At 59.6% G+C, this 23,365-nt stretch overlaps 5 protein-coding genes across 5 annotated transcripts; all 5 read left to right on the top strand.

Annotated features, from left to right (window-relative positions):
• Nucleotides 1-5,422: 5,422 nt before the first annotated feature.
• On the top strand, nt 5,423-9,838 carry LMJF_30_1440 (conserved hypothetical protein; the record flags this gene model as incomplete). The annotated part of the gene is made up of 1 exon (XM_001684686.1): nt 5,423-9,838. One exon carries the CDS (start codon nt 5,423-5,425, stop codon nt 9,836-9,838), a length of 4,416 nt encoding a protein of 1,471 aa, XP_001684738.1.
• A 3,152-nt stretch (nt 9,839-12,990) lies between these two features.
• On the top strand, nt 12,991-16,629 carry LMJF_30_1450 (putative kinesin; the record flags this gene model as incomplete). Its single annotated transcript, XM_001684687.1, has 1 exon — nt 12,991-16,629. The coding sequence occupies one exon, from the start codon at nt 12,991-12,993 to the stop codon at nt 16,627-16,629; it is 3,639 nt and encodes a 1,212-aa protein (XP_001684739.1).
• A 3,215-nt stretch (nt 16,630-19,844) lies between these two features.
• Nucleotides 19,845-20,387, top strand: LMJF_30_1460 (class i nuclease-like protein; the record flags this gene model as incomplete). Its single annotated transcript, XM_001684688.1, has 1 exon — nt 19,845-20,387. The coding sequence occupies one exon, from the start codon at nt 19,845-19,847 to the stop codon at nt 20,385-20,387; it is 543 nt and encodes a 180-aa protein (XP_001684740.1).
• A 777-nt stretch (nt 20,388-21,164) lies between these two features.
• Nucleotides 21,165-21,707, top strand: LMJF_30_1470 (class i nuclease-like protein; the record flags this gene model as incomplete). The annotated part of the gene is made up of 1 exon (XM_001684689.1): nt 21,165-21,707. The coding sequence occupies one exon, from the start codon at nt 21,165-21,167 to the stop codon at nt 21,705-21,707; it is 543 nt and encodes a 180-aa protein (XP_001684741.1).
• Nucleotides 21,708-22,501: 794 nt separating this feature from the next.
• Nucleotides 22,502-23,029, top strand: LMJF_30_1480 (class i nuclease-like protein; the record flags this gene model as incomplete). Its single annotated transcript, XM_001684690.1, has 1 exon — nt 22,502-23,029. The coding sequence occupies one exon, from the start codon at nt 22,502-22,504 to the stop codon at nt 23,027-23,029; it is 528 nt and encodes a 175-aa protein (XP_001684742.1).
• Nucleotides 23,030-23,365: the final 336 nt, after the last annotated feature.

The following is a 23,365-nucleotide window of genomic DNA, read 5'->3' on the forward strand; positions in this document are numbered from 1 at the left end:
GCGGATGAGGCCGATTTGCTGACGAATAGCAGCAGCCACCAGGAAAGCTGTCGCACATGGTAAGGCCGCTTGTAGACCGCCCCGGACGCCCCAACTGACGCGGCTGGGGGCTGCTGTTGGGAAGGCCCCCTGCGCGTCGCCCGGGCATGGCCCTGTCGGACGCGCTCATCAAGGAGCAGCACAGAGCCAGTCTTGAGGGATGGATACGGCCCTGCAACGCCCTCCCCCACAGTGACCCTCGATCACGGGCATGCATCCAGGCTACCCATGCTCTGCGCACACTGCGCGCACCAGCAGTGTGCCGAGGCGACCGCCGCCTCAGCGCGAGCGGGCAGGCCAACGTATTGGCGAGGATGCGCCAGCGGAAGGCGACGCGACACCCGGCAGTCTCCTTCGCGCCCCACCGCGTTCTACGGAGACCCTGCGCCACGCCCTTCAAACCGCTCACGATGGGCGGGCTCGAGGTGGCACCCCGTGAAGCCCGCTGCGGCCCTGCCCCGGGCGTCGACGAAAGCCGCTGTGCGAGTGTCGAGGCCGTCCCGATGCAGGTCAGGACCGCGCTGCTCAGCATCTAAAACCAGAGGGTCGCCACCGGCTGCGCCCCTACTGCATGGAAAGAGGGGCCCACTGTGGGCCCATCCTGTGGCCGCACAAGCCCGGTGGCGATCCCGTGTCCCACGGCCCCTGTGACGCTAGCCAGCAATCTGTGCAAGTTACTCGAACGAATGGTCGCGCGACTTTCTGGAGGACGGGCTCGAGCCACAGCAGTCCGACCTCCGGCCGCACCGCTCCACCGCAGCCCCCCTCCCCCCGGGCTCGCTCCTTCACAAAGCAGTGCAGCCCTGACAGGGCACCAAGGCATGCGCAGTGCTTGCGGGCTCTGCGCTCGCGCGCTTGGCTCGGTCGATCACGGCGCCCTCACGACGGCGCTGAGGGGGTTCGACGTAGACCCACGCCTTACTCGCTGGGCCATGGAATTCTCGGACGATCGTCGCGCCTGTGTTGGCTTCCGCACGCGGCGATCGAAGATGGCCGAGTTTGCATGCGGAGCCCCCCAGGGATCAGCCGTAGGCCCTCTTCATCATTGTGGTGGGCTCGCTGAGTGTGGAGCTCAACGCAACACCCGAACTGCACCACGCCCCCTTTGCTGATGGCCTCGCACTCCTCACACGCTCCTCGGACATGGTTGCCGCACGGGCCACAGTGCAATCCGCCCTCTGGTGGGTGGGGCACTGGACGCTGGAGTGCTTTGTGGAGATGAGCACTCGCCCTCCGCGAAAAGAACAAAAACTACGCAGTACACACTCTCTGGTGCGCGACACTGCAGCCAGCGGCAACGCCCCGTCGCCCGCTCGCACTTGGAAGTGGATCGCTACCCCTGCCTCCTCGGCCTGGACGTCCAGCCAACGCCGCGCACTGGTCGACACGTTGCAGGAGTCATCGAAGCGGCCACGGCTGGACTTGCCAGGCTGAGGGCGGTCGGCTGGCACAAATGTGGTCGGTCAGCGGCTCTCCTCCGCTCTTGCTACACCGCCCTTCTTGAGCCAGAGCTACTGTACGGTGCCCGTCGCCTGGTGGGACCGTGCTAGCAGAAGCTGCAGCAGGTCCCTCGAAGACCTTCACGCTGAGGCAGCCGCGGCCATGGTGGGTACCGCAATGTGCGCAGAGAGCAGAGGCCTACCCGAGGAGGTCGATCCACTGCCCCTCGACTCCACAGTGCTGCTGCGCCGCACCCGCCTGTGTCTCTCCTCGACCGCGCGAGGCGGCTTCCTTGTGCATGTGGCGCGGCCGGCGCACACGCCGGATGCCGGTGCTGCCACAGCGCTTCGGCGGCTCTCATGCGGGCATGCAGGCATTGGCCCCTGCGGGGCTCCGCATGCACACGCCTCCCTCGCGCGCTGCGGTCGCGTGCGCCTCTCATGTCAGTCTGTCTTTGGCCAGTGTGGGTTGGCGCGCACCGGCAAAGATGACAAACTTGCAAGATCGGCAATGCCAGAGGAGCCGACGCCAACAGCATGGATCACGGACCTGGTCACCGGTCTCAGACGCCGGGCCGCCATCCCCCGCAACCGCGGTACACGATGCGACGCGCGACGGCAAGCGATACCTGGCGGCGGCCGTCCCACACCAGAGGAACAAGAATGCTGAGCTCACGAGGCGACAGGCGGCCATCCTCGCCCAGCTGCGCACCGGCACCTGACCGTACCTTTGGACTCCTGCAGCGGTGGGCGACTGGCAGAGACGAGATGGCGTGCAGCCCACACGCAGGTCGGCGTGGTGCCGATGGCGCAGGACGTACTCGGGGAAGGGATGGGGAAGGGCAAGAGGAGCCGGGTATGGACACATGGCTCGATTCGACGGCCGACGGCTCCCCGCAGACGACCAGGCTTCAGCCGTCGTGCCACAGCGGTAGGGCGAGCTGTGGTTGCATGCGCGTACTTGACGACGTGGTTGGGATAAAATGACAGACCGAACTTAATCGTATGAACTAGAGTATCTTGTTGTATATTGTGTTTTTGATGAGTGTTCTTCGGGCGTCTCTGTTTTTTTCAGTTCTCCATGTTTTTGGTTACTAGGTGTTTTCGGGTAGCCGTTTAGGTGGGCGTTACCGGTCTTGTTGGAATGGTGGGTGGGCTGACAGACCCTGACGGATCGAAACAGCAGTGATCGCCGGCACGGATAGCTGAAGGCGTCGAGTGATTGCCGTCACATTCTTATTTATCCCTCGTTTTTCGACATTTGTTGTTTGTTTCTCATCTAGGCGATGTAGGGACTTTTGTTGTTGTTTTCTGCTCCTTCTCCTTGGCTTGTTCTCTTCCCCTCTTTCACCACCTCTCCGTCTTTTTTCTCTTTTCTGTCGTTTTCTGAATCCTGATTGTTTTTTTTTTTGTGATTGTTACCGTGTGCGATCATTTGTGTACGTATGTAAGCAGAGGCGCATATACACACATACATATAGATGTGTTGATGTCGATGTATAGCATGTGTACACGCGCCCAATTCGACAGATACGACGTGTGTTCGCCATATGGCTCTCTCTCTCTTTCTCTTCCTGTCGCCCTTCACAAGGGTTGTTGTGGGTGGTTTCGTTTGTGTTTTTGTTGTTGCTGCTGTACGACTGTGTCCCGTGCGGACATGTGCGTCAACGGGGGCTCAAGCAACGACGGCGTCTTCTTGTTGTGTGGCGAAGGGGTATGCGCTTAGGCTTTCCGTGTGTGCTTCGTTTGTTGGATGGGGTCTTCTGTGCAGACGACCTCTCCGCGGACGTCTATGCATGGGCTGTGCGCCCTCGACGGAAGAAAAAAAAAAAACACACAACAAAAAGCGCGAGGAAGCGGGGGCATCGAAAAACAAAAAAAGGGGGGGGGTCGAACAGGAGAAAGAGGATGCGCTGCGCACGCCCCCTCGCCCCCCCCCCCCCCCCTCCCCCGACAGGGCGTAAAAAACGAAGAAAACAACAACAACCGAAAGTCACCCCCCCCCCCCCAAAAAAAAAAATGAGGATGTGTCGTGACATGTACTGAATGGGACGGAAGGCGTGTGTGTGTGTGGGGGGAAGTGTACGGTAGGAAGCAGGGGGTCAGTGGACGCTTTCGTTCACGCACGTCCGCTTATGTACAGATGTGCGTGTCGAGGGATGTTGACACACAAACTCAGCAAGCAGCCTGTTCTCTCCCGTCGTACTCCTGTGTCTTCTTTCCTGCCCCAGCCGTTCCCTGATTCGCCGCGTGTATGGCTATGCTGAGGTCTAGCAGACAATGGAGGGTAAGTGAGGCTGCAGCGGGGGCGGGGAAGGTGGCGAAGAAAGGCAGTGCTACGACCATTTTGGTCTTCCACTGTCGACTTCTGGTTGCCCCTGATGCACCCGATCCTTCGTTCTTTTTTTTACCTGCCTGCTCCGTGTGCTCCTGGCTGCGCCCCTCCCTCCCTCTGTATCCCTCTCCAAACAGCGCCAACCATGAGTGATCCTGTAGCAGTTGATTATGCCACATGTGAACAGTAATGTATCAATTTATTTTGTATGAGCTACTTTTTAGTTCGACTCTTTCGAGGGCGAGCCGACGCCAACAGCATGGATCACGGACCTGGTCACCGGTCTCAGACGCCGGGCCGCCATCCCCCGCAACCGCGGTACACGATGCGACGCGCGACGGCAAGCGATACCTGGCGGCGGCCGTCCCACACCAGAGGAACAAGAATGCTGAGCTCACGAGGCGACAGGCGGCCATCCTCGCCCAGCTGCGCACCGGCGACTCTTGTGCTCTAAAGGTTTTGACATGTGCAGTTCTAAATTGAATGTATTTGGTTCCTCATAGCGTCTCACTGTGAGGGAGGGCAGAGCACGGTGAAAGGCTGGGGAGCCGAAAGGGAGGACTGTTCACGTCGACTGAAATGTATTTCACGTTTCCGGGAAAGGGACGCGCTGGTGCGACAGTGGTGATGTCGCGCGCTGTACTTTGTGGAAGTCTTGTACCTCTGAAAGATGCGAACGCCGAACAATAACAAGACAAAGTAGAAAAAAAACTCATCGTGCGACGGAGTAACGCGAATGGAGGGGATGCCGCGCTGTGATAGATCGGCTTGATACTCCAGGGCCGTTGCTCTCTCCTCCAAACGCTCACGTGCCCGTGTGCGTCTCCACAATCCTGTGAGAAGGTGGGGCACTTCAACGTGTTGTCCCCTTTTTAGGAATGTAAGTTTTATTTGCTCAGCAAGGAAAAGGTGCAACCGAAAGTGCGCAGCGCGCTCACCGGATACTTCGTGGGTGTGCTGGGGCGCCCCCCCTTTCCTTGGTTTTCTTTCATGGCTTCCTCGGTTCAGCACTCCGTTCTCGCTTGTCAAACCATGCTTTATCTCTGTTGCTTGATTTTCTTGTTATGTTCTATCGACCGTATTGTCGACAGGGCGTGTGGGCACTGTCAGCGGCAAGCCTTGGAGGGTATGGCTGCAAGTGTGTTTGCATGGAGGTGTTCACAAACGTCCTCATGAACCCTTCTCGTCACCTCTGCCGCTGGGCTGCTCTAGTGCCACCCCACACTTCACATCCCCACTTCAGCCGTGAAGCACGAAACGGCGTCGCTGGAGTACGATAGCCGAGCTGCGTACTCATACACGCACGTACACACACACACACACACACACACACACACACACAAACTTGCGCAAACTCGCTCAGAGGCAGATTTACGCCGGTGCACGGGGCACACCTTGGACGAAGGGACAGGGGCTGCGCGGGAGAAAGGGAGGTGGCGGGGAGGTGGTCGAGCAGATTGCTCAAACACAGAAAGACAAGGCAGAGCGAGTGTGTGTGTGTGTGTGTCGACTTCTTCCACTCCTGATCTCCTTAGACGAAAGTGACATTACCGTAGTAGAAAAGAAAAGTGCTCCGGCTTCTGACCTCTCTTCATTTTTTTTTGTGTGTATGCGTGTACGTGTGGCCCTCATGCGACGTCTCGTGTGTGTGCCATCGTCCTACGGCCTGACCGCTTCAGGGAGAGCGCTCATGCGCCTCTCTCATTCGCTGCTTGCATACGCTGACAGTGGAGCCTGTCGCACACCTCGGGAAGTACAGCATCACGACAGCGCCTGCGACCCGAGCAGTGCAAGCCACAGGGACCACGTGACAGCTCATCTCTCGCATACCAGTTGCCAACAGCGCATCGGCAGCTTCGACAGGCGACCGCTTCTGCGGCCTCCACTGATGCCGTGCAGCATTGGCGGGACGCCCTTCGCGCACCTCCTCCAGCGTATTATCGTGGACCGGACGGAGAAGTTGTCTCACATAAGGAGGGAGGCGCTTGAATTCCTCTGCAATGTCGCCGTCGGCGACTCAACAACTCGCAGTCACGGCAACGCCACTGAGGAGGCGAAGACTCGCGAACGGCGGATGCGAGGAGCCTTACTGAAGGTCGCACAACCTGCATTGCACTCCTCTCTGCAGCGGAAAGAAAACCTACGACTCACGGTCTGCTTGCAGCGTCCAGAAGGTCATGTGTGCGTTCCCGCCGTGGTGGGTGAGACATACTTGTTTCTCCGCTCTCAGGATGTGGACGTGACAGCGTGGTGGGAGCGCTATTACAACGCCTTTATTCGACCAAGCATGGTAGAACATCCTGGCAACGAGGGTATGATCGTCACGGTGGCGGCTGATATCAGAGGCGTGGAAAGAGCGGCAGCATCCCCGGCGACAGCCGATCGCAGTCCCAACTCCGAATGGAATGGTGCAACTCGGCCGCCTCCGTTTTACTGGAAGCTTGATTGGGGCTTAAGGCACGTTTCCTCTACTCATGCGACTGCTTCACACAGCAGGGACGTCTTCGCGGTGCCGCTGCCGTCGTTGGAAGAACCTGCGCATTGGCCGGTAACTCCTGCGAAGACGCGAGCCGATGCATCGGAGCGAGGCCTCGACGGCGTACCGACCTCGACGGGTGCGGCAGCTGCTGCCCTCGCGAGCCCGCCGGCCCGACAGTCGGTCTGGATCCCTGTGTGGCTCATTTGCCATCTTCCCTTCTTCCCCATTCCGTTTCCGTCGGCCGAAGCGGAAGGCGAGGAGCAACAAGGGCGAAGTGCTGAGATGCAGTACAATGATGCGCTATTAGCCTCCGCAGACTCGCCGCTGATGTCGCACGACCCCGACTCTTGCATGGCAGAGGAGAATAAACGAGTGCTCCTGCAGCGCGATAGCGAGCCGGAGTCGACGGAAGCGGACTGTCTGCTGTCCACGCAGGGCGCTGTCTCGCGCACCAACGCTTCCTACGATATCCCCCTTGAGGTACACAGGGCTGGTATCGAAGCTTGCACTAGCGGGCACACGCCACAGACTTTCACATCGACACCGCGGCTGCACACACACGCGCAACAGGATCAGCTCGATAAGGAGTGGGGGCATCCGTTCTTCGACGGTCTACACAGTGTTAGCGGCATTGGCGGTTGGAGCCCGCGCCACGCCACGTTGATGACCTCGAGCGGTGATCATGGTACCGTCGCGCATGGTATAATCGCTGAACAAGCGTTGCGGCACCAGCGGGTGCGAGAATCCTCGACCTTTGCGCTCGGCCTCGAGTTTTCGACTGGTTGCTCGCCAACCACCGCCACTGGCGCGCTTTCCGCAGCAGTAACAGCGGAGTGGCCGTCACCGTTATCGTCGTGGAAGCTGCGGAGTACGCATTGGAAGACTCTCAGCAGTTTCTGGGCAACGAAGGCTGACCCTGCGAGCTCCCTCGCCGCGGACTACTCGTTTCCTCTTCAAGCGTATCCCCTGCTTCGGTACCGCTCATTTCCTCGAGCGCGTGCGGGAGACACCGCGATGTCGGCCTGCAAGCCGCATCTGCACTCCTTTTCAGAAGGGAGAACACTTCATCGTCTGGAAAAAGACACCACCTCGCAGAAGTGGGTATGGTACCCTTTTAAGCACTGCGGCGCAGCTCAACAGCGCCCCCACTTGAGCGCGCAGCCGCCTGCGCACAGCTGGATCGGTGAGGAAGGCCCCCTGAATCGCGTGTCGCCAACGGCTGCAGCAGGCGATGCACCCCACAACAGCAAAGTTTCTGTCGCAGCGCAGCGCGCCTCCGTCTTTCACGTTCTACTACGCAACGCTTGCGTCGAACGCGTAACGTTCTTTGGTGTGCATTATGTCAGTGTGGATGCTACGGCGTTGTCGTGCCTCTTCGACTCGACCGTGTGTGTGCGGCACGCGGTGCCGCTGGGGGTGACTGGAACCGTCTTCAAGGCAGGATTGCGGTCTACTCGCTACAGGCAACAGCATTCGTGTCTACCTGCTGGGCAGCAGCGTATGTTCACGGTGGAGGACGGTGAAAGGGGTGCCTATGCGGCGACGCACGGGTTCGCCAATCGAAGGACAGAACTGCGACTGCCGTTATTCACAACCGCCATGAAGAAGCTCGAGGCAGCTGAGGCGGCAGCCGCGGCGCCGGTGAGCTCACAAGACAAAGCCACTGCAACCCCTGGTGGAGGCGAGCTTGGCTCCACCGCAGGTGCCGCCCCATGGCTGGCGCGGCTGCGTGCGATTCGAAATGAGTGTCAGAAAGGTAGGTGCGAGCCAGAGGTGTCGCTGATAGAGCGCGTCGTAAGAATGCGTAGATCGCATCGTTCTGTCTTCTTCCTCTTTCAGTCCCCATACTGGGTCGAGGTGGCGGAACTGTACGAGCGGTGGGGCGTCCGTGTTGCACCTGGGACGGTGCCACTCCTCATACGTGGAAAGCCGTATGTGAACGCAGAGCAGACAACAGATGCATCACGCTTTTCACCAAACACATGTGTACCTCACCTCCTGCAGGAGGTGCTGTTCAGCAGGGGACTGGGGGCCTGCACGTGGGCCGGATCACAGTGCCTCCTGAGCCTGATCGCACCCGATGCTGCTCCTCGTCGTCGCCCTGGAGGTGCGTGTGCGTGGACGTACCGCACCCTGTGCGAACGCGCGGCAGCTGTGCAGCGAGTGTCGAACCTATGGATTGCCGAATCGGTCATCGAAAAATTCAAGTGGACACTTCGAACTGCGCCTGCACCGCCACGGCCTGACATGAGTGACGGCGGTGGCTCGGGTCGCCCTGAGGGCGACTGCAATGAGGTTCTCCGCGCCTTCCTGCCTCTGCACGACATTGAATCGTCGCAATTCCGGGAAGCTCTGAGTGATGAACTTCACAGCGAGGTCTTGCATCGACATCCTCATCAGCGCGGCAACTCACTTCAGCACGCGGACAGCTGTGGAAACACGGCTACCCCACCAACACCGCGCAGCACTTCACAGAACACACCAACTCAGGTGGCCTTTTCCACACCTTCACGGCCACCGCCACCACCCTGCGAGCCGCCAGTCATCGAAGATGTGTCCTCCCCGATCCTGTCCCGACGCCCAGCGCAGCCACACGTCTGTGTCGTACATTCGAGCTGTGTGGCGGAACAAGCGGAGCTGGCGTTTGTGGCGGCATTTTCCCCAGTCGTGCTCCTGCTGCGAGTGCCTGATTTGAAAAGTCGGGACTGGGGCTTTGACAAGTGGGAGGCGGCCAAACGGAGCGCCGCCACGGCCTCGCGAGCCGTAGAGACACGAGTGACGGCCGCGGTAAAGGAGGGAGATGGGGTGGAGGGCATTACAGGCGCGCGCGCCGACAAGCCGCTTTCCTCGTACAACGATTTGGAAGGGGAGTTCGGTGATGAGGACGACCAGGCTTTTGAGGACGGTTTGGCTGATGATGGCACGGCAGCAGCGGGGAGTGAGTCGCTGCTCGAAGAGAGGGCCCGGCTCATGTACATGAAGGCAATGCGTCGAAAGCGGTTGCTGTGTTTGGCTCCCTGGAGGGGTGCCAGGCTCAGTTTTGAGTCACGGCTGGACCTCTCGCGCCTGGCGCTCCGCAATGGGTACAGCGCTGAAAACGCTAATCGGTGGGTGTCTCTTGACTTTCTGAGAGACGAACCTCGCGTGCGGACCGCGCGTACTGACATGGTAGCGCCTGAGGTGGATACCCAAGGTGCTGGCGAGCCCCAGATCCCCCGCCCAAATTTCGCTTCTGATCCCGCCGTCGCGGAGTCATCCGCAGGGCGGCAAGCGAGAACATCATCAAGGTCGCGCTCTATCACGGGGATCAGGGTCGACGTGCTCTTCTATTCCCCAGATGAGCCGGGTGGGAGCAGCCGCCTCAGTGGTAACGGCGGCTACATCGAATATGACCACGGAATGTGTAGCCACGACAACGGCGCCACAGATGATTGCAGTACTGTAACACGGGTGATGAAGATTACGCTGATAAACTCTGAGGAGCTCGAGTGGCCTGAGTCGGTGGTCTCGTCTTCCAAACAGCAGTGGGTATGGAAGAACTTGTGATGCGGCTGGTGATCTGGCGATGACGTCGCGGAGGAGAGACAGCTGGGAGGCGGAGGGATGCGAACCTCTTGGCTGCTTACGTATCACTGCGCGCGCCCACACAGGATGGCCAGTAGGGTGGCGAACGCCACGGAAGTACACAGAGGAAAACAGGAAAACGAAAGGCGGCCACGCCGCCGCCTCCTCTCCTCCTCTGTGTATGCGTGTGTGTGTCCAGCGCGCAGGAGACCGCGAGATTGCTGGCGCGTGACGTGCTTTCGTGTTCTTTTCCTCTCTTGTTTACCAGAATTTGTGCGTACTTGGAATCAGACCAAGGGCAAGTGAACTCGCACACGTGTATGCATGTGTCTTACCGAGGCTGGCTAGTGCCTCTGCTGCCTCGCGTGGCACCCCTTGTGTACGTCAACGCTCATGCACATGCTCCACGTTTTGCCTCTCTGGGCTTTGGCGTGACACGTGTGTGTTCCCTCACGTAACCTTTTTTTTTTTACCGCCTCGTCTCTCCACTCGTATCTGGCACCGTTTCCTTTGTTTTCCTGCTGCACGTCTGCTGCTTTTCAGCTGCATCATGCAAGTGCGCGATCGAGGGCGCAGAAGCGATGGCAATCACCGAGAACGCCACTAAAAGGACCATAGTACGGCGGGAGGAAAGGAGAGTCCAGTGAAGCAGAGAACATCGGCCCTCACTCTTTCCCCGCAAAAGCGAAACGCAATGATGTTGGTCCGTGCCAGTGTGTGCCCACATGCTTTTCTGGACCCCGCTCCCTCGCTGTCGAGCGTCCGCGTCCACGAGCAATGTTCGCGTGTGACTCTCAGGGATTTCCCTGCCGACACCGACTGCCTCCTTCCTTCTTTTTAGAGCGGGGAGGCTGATTTGCCGGTTTCCTCGAGCAAGCGTTCCGCCTCTTCTACCACGGTCTCATACGGTGCGTCGTCTTTCCGCGCATTACGCTATGCCTTTACTAGTACCAGCCCTTCCCTTTTCACGTCTTTCATCGCCCGCCTTCACCTGCTCTCTTCTCTCACTTCGGCATTCCCACGTCACTCTCGCGCCGTCATCCACTGTGAGCAGCAGCTGGGTATGTTTTTGGGTGTCTGCCGAGCGCTGCCGCTCTCATCCAGTGCGCTAGCAGTGCTGCTGCCCTTGAACGATGTACCCAGTGGCAAAGTGAGGCACCCTGTGCCGACTGCACGCGGCCTAGTGCCGTGCCATTTTTTTGCTTGTGGTTTTCATGCTCCCTCCCATCAACACCCACTCTGCGTTGTTTTTGTTGACGGATACGCCAAACATTGCCCCACTCCTCCCCTCCATCACATGGTCTCGCCTCCCTCCAGCTCTGCCGATTCCGCTTTCATTTGTTTGTCTTGCTACTCTATTTATCGCGACCTGACGACAGGGGGGGGGCACACCTCAGTGCGTCGTACCCTCGGGGTCCAGCACACGGACTCGGCCGGGAAGCCAGGCAGCCCCCCAGCCCCTATCCACCGCCCATGGCGGAGCTACCTCCGGCGGTGACACGGTCACGCACCCACGACGTGGGGAGGTGAGAGCGATGTGTTGCTGCTGACGTGTGCGCCGTCCGCGTGACGGACGAGGTGCGAGCGTGGCTGGAGGATATCCCACCCGACGCTGACGCTGCCTCCTGGTGTGGGGAGCCTGCGCCGCGGCGAGGGGGATGCGCCCGGAGGGGTGGCGGCCGGCGGAGCGGGTGGCTTGCCGAGCTGGAGGCAGCGGCCGTGCGTGTGTGCGTGGGTCGGCGCAGTGCTGTGACGCGTGTGCCCACCGCTGCCTCGTCCCGCGCGATGTGGCGTGTGGCATTTGACGGGGAGAGGTGGGGGTGCAGCATGGAGGAGGAGTCGTGTTGCGCGGCAGAGGATGGGACGCGGTGAAGCGAAAAAAAAAACATGCATCGGAGCAGTGCGCCCACACTGGTCCACGCATCTTTTGCCACAGTGTTTGCTACAGGCGGATGGATAAACTCCCAACTCCCGCGGCACACTGCATCTTACTATCCACATGCACTTAAGAGCCGTCGATAATGGGGAGTGTTGCTTCTTTTCGCGCTCCTCCTCGCCCGCAGCTTTAGTAAGTGAAGGGAGCGCCCCCCTTCCTCACTGACGGGGCGAAGCGGCAAGCGAAAGGCGAACAGACGCTCCTTGTGGCAGGGCGGTCTCCTGTGAGGGGATCTGTTGTGTCTTCACAGTTTCGTTTTCCTTTGCGGATGGGTAGTGGTGGTGGGGTGGGGTGTAGCCGCTGTTTCTCCTGGCCGACTTCCGGCCGCAACGGACGGGTGTATATGCGCTTATGAGGGCCTAGTGCCTCTGTTTGTTCGGGCCCTTCTATGCTGAGAACGATGTCCGCTGGCTGCACTGCACCGTCTGTGAATTTGTGTCACTTTTACCCGACTAGCCCCGCCCTTTATCGTGTACGCCGCCGAGTGAGACATGGTGGATAGGGGAAGAGGGTGAGCTGAGCACGTGCGCCGATTTCATGAACAAGCGATAAGCAGCAATTCCGTACGAACGGCAAGCAGCCGTCCGTCCACCCGCCTACCTGGCCACGACCAAGACGCTTGACAACATCGGCTCATGACCGGCTATAAAATGGAGACGGAACCCCGCTCCACCTCACATGAAATTATTACCCCTTTCTTTTCGTCTCTTCCCTCCCTCCCTCTGCTTGTACACCAGCGAGGGGGAAAACGCATAGTCGCTGGCAGCGCCCCACCCACACCACACACAGCTTCATCATCATTTTGCCACATCTTTATTTATTTTTCGTTGTGACACGAAGCGATACGACCCTCTGCGTAGTGCATACCCAATAGTAAGTACGAGCGAGAGAGAGTACGTTCATCGAGTCCCTGGCGCGCGCAAGGCAGCAGCATCAGCAGCCGCATCGCGCTCGCTTTCTTGGAGAGCCGGCTGGCACTCCCAGGACGTTCCCGAAGATTTTTGCCATCGCTTGGGCTGACGGCGTGTACGTTGCCACCTTATATCTCACATTCTACTCGCGCACCCTCCCAAACGAAAGCTAATCGAAATTAGCGCAGGACAACGCACTAACACGCAATACGACACCACACACACACACACACACACACTAAAGAAACAGCCTTTCATCTTTTTGTCTATCTTGTGTCTCCATCTACATGTCGGAGAAGCGCATCACTGTCGCGGTGCGCATTCGTCCGCCCATCGGATGCGAGCGCTATGAACCCGTGTGCGCTCGCAAAGCCGACGATGACCAGACCATCACCATTAACGCAGAGGAGACGTCTGCGAGCGTCGGCGGTGTCAGTGCTTTTCAGTTCGACTACGTCTTCGACGAGACCGATGACCAGGTTGCCGTGTACGAGGAAAGCGTGCAGGAGATGGTAGATCACGCTCTCTCGGGCTTCAACGCCACCGTCTTCACGTACGGCCAGACCGGCTCAGGCAAGACCTACACGATTCTAGGAAGCAAGTCAGCGGACGGCAAAGTCACGGAAGGGTCCGGTGCCTTCATGCGCGTCTTCGACGACCTGTTCACGTACAAAGAATCTGTCAAGGATCGAATCCACATTGTCATCGCCCTCTCCGCGCTGGAGTTGTACGTCGAGGACGTTATGGACTTGCTAATGGACAAGAAGAAGCTGAAGCTGCGCGAGACACCAGAGGAGACGATCACTGTCGGAATCAACACAGTGGAAGTGCACACCATGGCGGATGTCGAGCGCAACTTCGACGTTGCAAACTCCTTTCGCTCCGTGACGGCCACGAAGATGAACGACACTAGCTCCCGCAGCCACGCGCTCTTCTTCATTGACATTTTCCAGATTCCGGTGGAGAAGTCGCCGCAGTCGCCGAAGGTGTCGCAGCTCATTGACGAAACGGGCATGTCTCTGTCCAAGGGTGTTCCCGGTGTCATCAAGTCCCGCATCGCCCTCGTTGATCTTGCCGGCAGCGAGCGAGTGAAGCGCTCCGGTGCGACTGGGCAGGCCTTGGTGGAGGCCCAGGCAATTAATAAGTCGCTCTCCACCCTCGGCACGGTCATCAACGCCATGTATCTGCAGAATCCACACATTCCGTTCCGCGAGTCAAAGCTGACAAAGTTGCTGAAGCCGTGCTTCGTCGATACCACCTCGCGTCTGCTACTGATCGGGCAGGTGGCGCCGCCGTCAAACAGCGCCTCCGAGTCACTGGGGACTCTTCGCTTCTGCGACCGTGTCAAAGGGCTCAAGGCGGGCCAGGTCATGGGTTTCACCGATCCAGACGCCGAACAGGCCTTTCTGCAGTCGCGCCGCGCCAACGAGGAGCTGCTGGCTGAGATGCACATCCTCCAGGCGCAGTACTACTACGAGGCGGTGAACGTGCGGCGCCTCGCAGCCGCCAAAAGTGCGCCCGTGGACCAGGAGCGGCAGCGCATCGTGGCAGAGCTGCAGGCCAGCGCTGCGGATGTCGTGGCGCGCAAGGAGCGGGAAATGTTGGAGAAGGCGGAGCGTGAGGCGATTGCGCAGCGCGATGCGGCGGTGGAGTCGTTTGTGCTGCACATGAACTCTCTCATCGAGGAGTACGAGCAGGTTGCCCATACCGTCAAGAGAGAGAAAAAGGCGCAGAAGAAGCTGCGGGAGGAGCAGGAGGCGGAGCACGAGGTGCGGCTGCATGAGGCCAAAAAGGCCAAGAAGCACCGGCTCAAGTTGCAGGAGGCCGTCGCCGAGACACGGCAGAGCTTCGAGGCCCTGGACAGGGAGCTCGAGGCTCTTGATGGGCAAATCGAGGTGGTGAGAAAAGAGAGTGCGGCTGGTGTGATCGACAGCGTCGACGATGATGCCGCATCTCCGAACAAAGCGATGGATAGAGCGGTCGAGGAGGCCACGCACGGTCTTGTGGAGTCCTTTTACAACCACGCGACGGAGCAGAGCCGTCTCTACTCGATGTTTGTGTCGCGTCTGGCTGCCACGAGACGGGAGCGGTCGCGGGTGCGACGAATGAAGCTGATGAGCTCCACCTTAGTGACGGATGGTACCCTCCTGTACGACCTGATCGCTTTTCTCATTGATCGCGCCGTCGACGTGTCGGAGGGCGACCTGCCGCTTAGGGCGAAGTGGGGCTGGCACGACGTCGATGGCCTTAGCCAGCGTCTCCTCTGCGCAGACGAGATGTACCCGCCCCTGTTGCCGTCCGTGTTGGAGCCGCTCCACGAGGAGGCCAAGCCGTGCCTGGAGCAGCCGCACAGCATCACCTTCCTCAGCTCCGATGAGAGCGATGGTGAGCACTCGCACCACGCCGCGGAGTCTCGCCGCATCCGGCAGATTCGCGATGCCGCCGCCGCCGCCAAGGCTGAAAGCCTGCACGCCTTACAAGCCGACAGCGAGGATGACAGGCAGCACGAGGCGAGTAGCGGGGGCAGATCAGACGGAGACGGCCATGACGGCAAGGAGAGCAGCGAGGAGTCGGCTTGTACCCCGGCGCCGCATGCGCACCAGTCGGACTGGATGAATGGCCAGCTTCTAGGGCAGACGCCGCCGCAGGATGCGGCGCTGGCAGTGGCGAATACAGTAGAAGATGCGCCGCCTCTGGCGAGAAAGGCACATACGCGTCGAAAGAGAAAGGACGGGGCAGCTGCGGCTACTGCTACATCTCCGAGTAACGGGAACGACGATGCATCGACCAGCGGCGCAGCGGCAGCCTCTGCGGCGCGCTCTCCGGAGAACAGGCCAGGTCGACATGGCAAATCAACGGGTGTGCCGGCTGCAGTGACGGCCGCATCAGAGGGCAGCTCTAGCGATGAGTCCGGTGACGAGTCGAGCGGGACGGAGTCCTCGTCGTCGCCATCAGAGAGCGACAGCGGGGACGAGTCGCCGGAGGAGCCAGCCACTGCCACGGGTGCCGCCCACAAGGCTCAGGAGAAAGAAGCGCATGAAGCTGCGTGCGAAGGCAGGGACGTCGAGGAGGACGCGCTCCCGGTGGACGCGCCAAACCCATCCTACCAAGAAAAGGACTCCCGAGCGCTGATGAAGGTGTACGACTCGCCGACCCTCGTGCAAGACCTCATCCGGTTCCTCCGCAGCGGCTCTCGCATGCTCAAGCACTGCCGCCGCGGCAAGCCCCATCAGCGCATCTTCTGGGTCTCCACGCAGCGTGGAAAGAAGGAGCTCTTCTGGAAGGAGCCGGACTCGCGCAGCGTTGACTACTCATGCATTCAACTGTCTGACGTCAGCTTCATTCAGCTTGGGTGCTTTGGTAAAGTGTTTTCCCGTCACCGCATTCCGCCCACTGATCCCGCGTTCTTCCGCGCCTTTACGATCGGGCTGAAGCACGGTGGGCGAACCGTAGACATCGTGGCAGAGACGCTGCCCGACTATGAAGCGTGGGTGGTCGGTCTCTCGCACCTCGTCGGTGTCGACCCCGTCTGGGGGGGCAAGATCGACCTCACGATGGAGGTCGGCACCGATCGCCTCACCTATTTCGAGTCGAGCGTATGTGAGGCAAACTACATTCACCCCTTGGAGTACCTGGAGCTGAAGAAGTGTGTACAGCACGTCGCGACGCGCACGATTCAAGTGCTGAAGGAGTGTGGCGAAGACACCGCGCGTGCCCAGGCGATTCTCGGCGGCATCCATCCACCTGCCGTGAACAGCAACTGTGCGGTGTACATGACCAAAGGCGAGCTGCGGTTTTTGTTGCCCGACACCTTCGACATTATTCGCGTGTCGCGACTCTGGATGCTCTTCCAGCAGATGAACCTCGTCTACGACGACAACTTTGCCCCCGCTACCGCATTTGGCATCACGGTGCGCGAATCGTGAGGTTGCATGTCTGCCAGGATGCAGCGACTTTCCGCTTGTCAGGCTATACGCCTGTCCTGTGTTCGTGTCGAGCTGTTCCTGTGCGCGCGTGCGAGTCTACATGAGTTTATCTGCGCTCAGTCATGTAGCGCGTGCCTGTGCGGCTGCCGCTCCGGCGACCTGCAGCTCCTGCTTTAGGCGCGCCCACCGGCCTACGCAAATCCTCGCGTTCTCGCTTACAACGTCATTATAAACGGGGTCATCAGAGGCGACGAGGGGTACCGCAGCTCCAGGCAACTCTCTACGCGAGGGCCGTGGCGCCGGGCAACCCGCCCCCTCCTTTCCTCCTCTCAACCTATATGCATATTCCTACTTGTTTGTGGGACGCCGCTTCTCCTATTTGAGCACCGGAGCCGTGAGAAGGAACGGGCAAGATTGCCGTCGCACGCGCTTGTGTGCGGGAACGCGTGGATGTGGTTAATGAGGGTGCCGGCAGGCCTACACGTTGCGTTGATCACTACTGTGATGCGTGCGCTCGTGTGTGCAACAGGGAAAGTGGCATCATTATCATCATCGCACCGCGTGTTTTCCACGTTGGCTAGTCTTCTATCATTCTTATTATTGCCTGTCCCCCCTCCCCCTTTGCCCCATTTTGCGCGTGCATGCACATGCAGTTGGACTCTCTTTGTCAACCTGCAGCGACCCACTGCCGAGGGCCCATTCTTTCCTTCCTTCCGTCTGTCCGTCCTTTGCTCTTGATGTGGTTGGCGGCCGTCCCCTTTTCGCCTGTTGTGTGCCGCCATCGCCCCTGCTTGCCTTGCCCTTTTCCGTCTCAGGTGTTGGTGCTGACCTTTTCACGCAAAAGATATGTGATGACATACACAGATATAGAAGTATTTATCTATCTATCTATATATATATATAGATATGCATATCAGCTATCAGCGCGGGTGCCTCGTGCGCTGCACTCGGACCTTCCTTCCTTTCCTCCCCGTTTTGGCCGTGTTTTGTATGCCTCTTCGCTGGGGTTGTGCCTTTCCAGCATTGTCTCCCTCTTTGCCTTTTCGATATCGTGGCCTCTTCGTACTCGTCCACTTTCGCGATATGGGGAGCTGTGTGGTGAGTAGCGGGCGCCTTTTTTTCGTTTCGTTGCTGTCAGCGGCAGACGAAGTATGCACGCTCACCCCCCCCCTCCTGCTCTCTCCTTTTTTTTTGACCTCTCTCTTGTGTACATCACGCGATGCCCGATGCGGAGTCGAGGGCTTGAGTGGATGTGCTCATCGAGAGAGCGGGGCTGCGGCGTATAATCGGCTCTCTCTAAAAGTCGGAGAGAGCAAGGTGTAAGGAAGCGCGACGCCGGCTGAAGAGCGATGTGGCTGCCGGTGAGCGTGAAGGCCGGTGCAGAGGATGGGTAGCAATGCATCGCTCCCGCTCTCTTGCACCATTCTGTGTACACATGCAGCCATCCACATGGATTGTGTGAAGGTTTTTTTGAATGAAAGTGTGTCATGAAAGGGTCTGGCCACTGCGCGCGTGCGCCCTATAATGTAGATGCCCACTGGATTATGGGCGTGCCGATGAGTGATAGCAGCTGCAGCTTCTATCGCGTTTATGCGTCTCCCGTTTGCATGGCGTCAGCGTGCGTGGGTACCGGGGATGCCGGTCGAAAGCGAGTGTAAGAAGCAGTGGCGAAGACGGCGATGGAGAGGTGCAAGGATTACCCGCGAGCAGGCGGAAGGGCGCATGGCGGGAGGCTCGCTTCGGCGAAGCGAGGCTGAGGAGTTTGTGTTGTGTCTTCTTTCACCATTGCGCCACGTTCATCGACGCTCTTTCTTTTAGTTTCTCGGCTCCTTTTTGCTATCGATGTTGATGTTCTCTCTCTCTCTCCCTTCCTCTCCATCTCGCTCTCACGCAGCTCTCACATACCTTCTCTTTCCCCCAGTTTGTTCAGCGGTTTTGGCTGCATGTGTATGTCTCTCTCTCTTTCTCTACCTGCATGTGCATGCTGGTTTCCATGGGCAAGTGTGTGTGCAGTTTCCAATGCTCGCCCCGTCACACCCCATTATCTTCACTTCCTATCGGCCGCTAAGCCTTGATGACTCTACCGGTGTAGACAAAGATTTCCTCTCTTTCACCCTCTCACCGTCCCAACAGCCTCTGCCGTACGTGCCTCCTAGTTTAAGGCCCTCTTTCGCTTTGCTGTTGCCGTCGTCTTCTGCCACGCTCCACTCCGTCCTGCTTCTACACCTTTCCTACCCCCCACCCTTCCCCAGGCAACCACTACCTCATGTTCCCTTTCCATTATCTCGCACATGCCGTTCGCGACAACTGCCGCTATAATCATCCCGCACGACAACTTTCACTGTATTTTCTTCTGGTTTGCTTCACGGCGCATTCGCTGTTGTGCACACTTCCTTTTCCTTGTGCCCTTGCATGCGCCTCTTTCAAGCGCCTCTTTCTGTTCGTGTTGTATGTCTTGACGTCGCCGCCCTGCTCCCCTACACCCCGAGCGACCTGGCTGGTGCTCGCCCGCGTGCCGTTGCTTTCAACTCTCTGCCACCACCTCTTCCCTCCTCTGAGCGACGAAATCTCTCCCTCTCTCTCTCTCTCTATATATATATATATATCAAGTCCATCGGGCACATGTGTGCCCAACTACACATTAACGTTTGGGAGACCCCTGTGCAAAGCCAATTTTTTATCGCCGACGGTTCCATTTCTTTTTCCACGTGCCCATGCGCCCGCGCCTCATCACAGGGGGGGGGCACACCTCAGTGCGTCGTACCCTCGGGGTCCAGCACACGGGCTCGGCCGGGAAGCCAGGCAGCCCCCCAGCCCCTATCCACCGCCCATGGCGGAGCTACCTCCGGCGGTGACACGGTCACGCACCCACGACGTGGGGAGGTGAGAGCGATGTGTTGCTGCTGACGTGTGCGCCGTCCGCGTGACGGACGAGGTGCGAGCGTGGCTGGAGGATATCCCACCCGACGCTGACGCTGCCTCCTGGTGTGGGGAGCCTGCGCCGCGGCGAGGGGGATGCGCCCGGAGGGGTGGCGGCCGGCGGAGCGGGTGGCTTGCCGAGCTGGAGGCAGCGGCCGTGCGTGTGTGCGTGGGTCGGCGCAGTGCTGTGACGCGTGTGCCCACCGCTGCCTCGTCCCGCGCGATGTGGCGTGTGGCATTTGACGGGGAGAGGTGGGGGTGCAGCGTGGAGGTAAAGTCGTGCTGCGCGGCAGAGGATGGGACGCGGTGAAAGATGCCTACTTCCGTTGGCACTGCACTCGGCGTATGTGCTGTTTCGGGCTCTGTGCCGTTTTATGCGCATTTGTGTCGCCATCGTATTTATACCCACATATATATATATATATGTATGTATATATATATATATATCATGCTTTTATTTTCATATTTGCTTCTCTGCTTACGACTTTGTCTGTCTTCGCTGTGGTGGTCTGTTTCGGCACCTCTTCGCCCTCGCTGCGACAGCGGACCGGCTGCTGGAAACGTACACCTTCCCAGAAGCGTTGCGGACACTCGTGGACGTGGTGGCGATTCACGAGGAGAGCCACATGTTTGCGGTAAACACCAGCTACCCCGGCGTAACACCAGGTGCGACTCTCAGCGATGCTTATCTTGCTCGATGCAAGCGTGTCGCTGAGGCTCGACTGACGCTTGGTGGCTACCGCCTCGGCTACCTTCTGAATGAGCTGCTGCCGAGTATCCCTGTGGACGAGGCCACACTGGAGGCGTACCGCGCTGCACGTTGGAAGCGGAGTGCGTAAACGGCGGGTGGCCAGCAGCCGCTACGTATGGGAGGCTGCTTGCACCGATGCGGAGTGTGTGCCTGCACCTGCACCTGCACATGCACATGCGCGAGCATGTGTGAGCGCCGCGGAAAGCGACGAAGGGCTGACGTCGTATTCCTTTTGCTCTGTGCGCATCGACTCGGGCTATGGATCGGCAGCGGGGGACGAGAGCGAGGAACTGCGCTGTCGGCGGTATGTGTCCGCTCTACTTCTGTGGCATGCGCAGCTCCTCACCTCTTTTGTCTGCGCGTCTGTGCGCGAGTCCCTGATGATGGTGGGGGGCACACCTCAGTGCGTCGTACCCTCGGGGTCCAGCACACGGGCTCGGCCGGGAAGCCAGGCAGCCCCCCAGCCCCTATCCACCGCCCATGGCGGAGCTACCTCCGGCGGTGACACGGTCACGCACCCACGACGTGGGGAGGTGAGAGCGATGTGTTGCTGCTGACGTGTGCGCCGTCCGCGTGACGGACGAGGTGCGAGCGTGGCTGGAGGATATCCCACCCGACGCTGACGCTGCCTCCTGGTGTGGGGAGCCTGCGCCGCGGCGAGGGGGATGCGCCCGGAGGGGTGGCGGCCGGCGGAGCGGGTGGCTTGCCGAGCTGGAGGCAGCGGCCGTGCGTGTGTGCGTGGGTCGGCGCAGTGCTGTGACGCGTGTGCCCACCGCTGCCTCGTCCCGCGCGATGTGGCGTGTGGCATTTGACGGGGAGAGGTGGGGGTGCAGCGTGGAGGTAAAGTCGTGCTGCGCGGCAGAGGATGGGACGCGGTGAAAGATGCCTACTTCCGTTGGCACTGCACTCGGCGTATGTGCTGTTTCGGGCTCTGTGCCGTTTTATGCGCATTTGTGTCGCCATCGTATTTATACCCACATATATATATATATATATGTATGTATATATATATATATCATGCTTTTATTTTCATATTTGCTTCTCTGCTTACGACTTTGTCTGTCTTCGCTGTGGTGGTCTGTTTCGGCACCTCTTCGCCCTCGCTGCGACAGCGGACCGGCTGCTGGAAACGTACACCTTCCCAGAAGCGTTGCGGACACTCGTGGACGTGGTGGCGATTCACGAGGAGAGCCACATGTTTGCGGTAAACACCAGCTACCCCGGCGTAACACCAGGTGCGACTCTCAGCGATGCTTATCTTGCTCGATGCAAGCGTGTCGCTGAGGCTCGACTGACGCTTGGTGGCTACCGCCTCGGCTACCTTCTGAATGAGCTGCTGCCGAGTATCCCTGTGGACGAGGCCACACTGGAGGCGTACCGCGCTGCACGTTGGAAGCGGAGTGCGTAAACGGCGGGTGGCCAGCAGCCGCTACGTATGGGAGGCTGCTTGCACCGATGCGGAGTGTGTGCCTGCACCTGCACCTGCACATGCACATGCGCGAGCATGTGTGAGCGCCGCGGAAAGCGACGAAGGGCTGACGTCGTATTCCTTTTGCTCTGTGCGCATCGACTCGGGCTATGGATCGGCAGCGGGGGACGAGAGCGAGGAACTGCGCTGTCGGCGGTATGTGTCCGCTCTACTTCTGTGGCATGCGCAGCTCCTCACCTCTTTTGTCTGCGCGTCTGTGCGCGAGTCCCTGATGATGGTGGGGGGCACACCTCAGTGCGTCGTACCCTCGGGGTCCAGCACACGGACTCGGCCGGGAAGCCAGGCAGCCCCCCAGCCCCTATCCACCGCCCATGGCGGAGCTACCTCCGGCGGTGACACGGTCACGCACCCACGACGTGGGGAGGTGAGAGCGATGTGTTGCTGCTGACGTGTGCGCCGTCCGCGTGACGGACGAGGTGCGAGCGTGGCTGGAGGATATCCCACCCGACGCTGACGCTGCCTCCTGGTGTGGGGAGCCTGCGCCGCGGCGAGGGGGATGCGCCCGGAGGGGTGGCGGCCGGCGGAGCGGGTGGCTTGCCGAGCTGGAGGCAGCGGCCGTGCGTGTGTGCGTGGGTCGGCGCAGTGCTGTGACGCGTGTGCCCACCGCTGCCTCGTCCCGCGCGATGTGGCGTGTGGCATTTGACGGGGAGAGGTGGGGGTGCAGCGTGGAGGTAAAGTCGTGCTGCGCGGCAGAGGATGGGACGCGGTGAAAGATGCCTACTTCCGTTGGCACTGCACTCGGCGTATGTGCTGTTTCGGGCTCTGTGCCGTTTTATGCGCATTTGTGTCGCCATCGTATTTATACCCACATATATATATATATATGTATGTATATATATATATATATATCATGCTTTTATTTTCATATTTGCTTCTCTGCTTACGACTTTGTCTGTCTTCGCTGTGGTGGTCTGTTTCGGCACCTCTTCGCCCTCGCTGCGACAGCGGACCGGCTGCTGGAAACGTACACCTTCCCAGAAGCGTTGCGGACACTCGTGGACGTGGTGGCGATTCACGAGGAGAGCCACATGTTTGCGGTAAACACCAGCTACCCCGGCGTAACACCAGGTGCGACTCTCAGCGATGCTTATCTTGCTCGATGCAAGCGTGTCGCTGAGGCTCGACTGACGCTTGGTGGCTACCGCCTCGGCTACCTTCTGAATGAGCTGCTGCCGAGTATCCCTGTGGACGAGGCCACACTGGAGGCGTACCGCGCTGCACGTTGGAAGCGGAGTGCGTAAACGGCGGGTGGCCAGCAGCCGCTACGTATGGGAGGCTGCTTGCACCGATGCGGAGTGTGTGCCTGCACCTGCACCTGCACATGCACATGCGCGAGCATGTGTGAGCGCCGCGGAAAGCGACGAAGGGCTGACGTCGTATTCCTTTTGCTCTGTGCGCATCGACTCGGGCTATGGATCGGCAGCGGGGGACGAGAGCGAGGAACTGCGCTGTCGGCGGTATGTGTCCGCTCTACTTCTGTGGCATGCGCAGCTCCTCACCTCTTTTGTCTGCGCGTCTGTGCGCGAGTCCCTGATGATGGTGGGGGGCACACCTCAGTGCGTCGTACCCTCGGGGTC

This window comes from Leishmania major, chromosome 30, assembly GCF_000002725.2.
Source record: "Leishmania major strain Friedlin complete genome, chromosome 30".
In the NCBI taxonomy this organism is placed as follows: domain Eukaryota; phylum Euglenozoa; class Kinetoplastea; order Trypanosomatida; family Trypanosomatidae; genus Leishmania; species Leishmania major.